This window comes from Microtus ochrogaster, chromosome 6, assembly GCF_000317375.1.
Source record: "Microtus ochrogaster isolate Prairie Vole_2 chromosome 6, MicOch1.0, whole genome shotgun sequence".
NCBI lineage: Eukaryota > Metazoa > Chordata > Mammalia > Rodentia > Cricetidae > Microtus > Microtus ochrogaster.
Window position 1 is genome coordinate 82,413,851 of NC_022013.1, and position 1,665 is coordinate 82,415,515.

Sequence of the window (1,665 nt, forward strand, 5' to 3'; positions counted from 1 at the left end):
TTTTTTTTTTGAGACAGGGTTTCACTGTTTAGCTCTGGCTGTCCTGGAACTCACTTTGTAGACCAGACTGGCCTCGAATTCACAGAGATCTGTCTACCTCTGCCTCCCAAGTGCTGGGATTAAAGGTGTGTGCCACCATCGCCCAGCAAGTATATACTTCGTACTGTGGGAGCTAGCAGTGGGAAACAGAATCCAGGCATGACTAGAAAGTGATTGGAAAAGAAAGAAAGAGTGGGGATGGTTTCCGAAGAACATGAACAGACAGGACAGGGTGCACTGTGATTGATTGCTGCCTATGTTTTCAAGAGGGCAACAGTGTTGACTGGGATTGATGAAGACAGCAATCGGTACCAAGTGAGCTTTCTTCTTCACTTTCAGATATGCCCTGTGTGTTTCTTTCCCCCATAAGATGAACAGAAACAACCTAGTGTACGATGACCATAACATAAGAAATGCCTTTTTTTCTGAAATTGCCTTTGGGATCTCAGCCGATACCGTCCTTCTGCTCTTCCTCGTGGTCATGTTCTTTTGGGAGCGCAGGCATAAGCCCACCAACTTGATAACCAGTCTCTTGGCTCTAAGCCACATAGTGATGCTGCTCACCATGGCCTTCATAGCTACAGACATTTTGGGGTCCCAGAGATTTTGGGATAACTTCACCTGTAGATCAGTCATTTCCTTGTACAGGCTGATGAGGAGCGTCTCCATTTGTGCCACGTGTCACCTGAGCATCCTCCAGGCCATCACCCTCAGCCCCAGAAGTTCCTCTTTGTCCAAGTTCAAACATAAATCCTTACTTCACAACTCAGGCTGCTTCCTTTCCCTGTGGACTTTCTATATGTCCATTAGTGGTTTCATGAATGCCATTGTTGCCACCCCCAATGTGACATCACACGTTCTTATATTGGTCACTAAATCCTGTTCTCTCTCGCTTTTCAGTGACTTCAGATACTTACATTTTGTACTGGCTTTCTTCCGGGATGCCATTTTTGTAGGGCTCATGGTGCTTTCAAGTGTATACATGGTGACTCTCTTGTACAGGCATAAAAGGCAGTCCCAGTACCTTCACAGCATCAGCATGTCCCCAAAAGCATCTCCAGAGCACAGGGCCGTCCGTACCATTCTGCTGCTACTGAGTTTCTTTGTGGTCATATACTGTGTAGACTGCACTGCCTCCTCCTCGAGAAATATGTGGAATAATGACCCAACTCACCGCTGTGTCCAGATGTTTGTGTCCAGTGGCTATGCCACACTCAGCCCTTTGGTGTTCATAAGCACTGAACAACATATAAGTAACTTTTTGAAAACCATGCAAGAATTATTCTGTGGTGAATAATCTTGGTGAACAAACTTCCTGAACATGAACATGAACATTGGCTTCAGGGTAATCAATCATGGCATACTATATATGATCTCTGGGTTAGATAAAAATATAGACATGGAAACATTTTCTCTGTTAAACCTATTTTTATGTATGCATCAAAAATACACAGTCTACCATTAAAGATTATGCCATTCTGAAATAACACAAGTTGCTAATAATTTTAGTTATGGTCAGAAGGAAGACTCAATCATTGCAGCATGGAGTAGCTTATATATTAGATGTGAGAATTTACAACACTTAACACATCACTAGTCATGGTGACCTGTATTTCACTAACTAGG

General features: G+C 43.4%; 1 protein-coding gene across 1 annotated transcript; it reads left to right on the forward strand.

Annotated features, from left to right (window-relative positions):
• Positions 1–409: 409 nt before the first annotated feature.
• On the forward strand, positions 410–1,336 carry LOC101993117 (vomeronasal type-1 receptor 90-like). Its single transcript, XM_005349009.1, has one exon. It carries the CDS (start codon positions 410–412, stop codon positions 1,334–1,336), a length of 927 nt encoding a protein of 308 aa, XP_005349066.1.
• Positions 1,337–1,665: the final 329 nt, after the last annotated feature.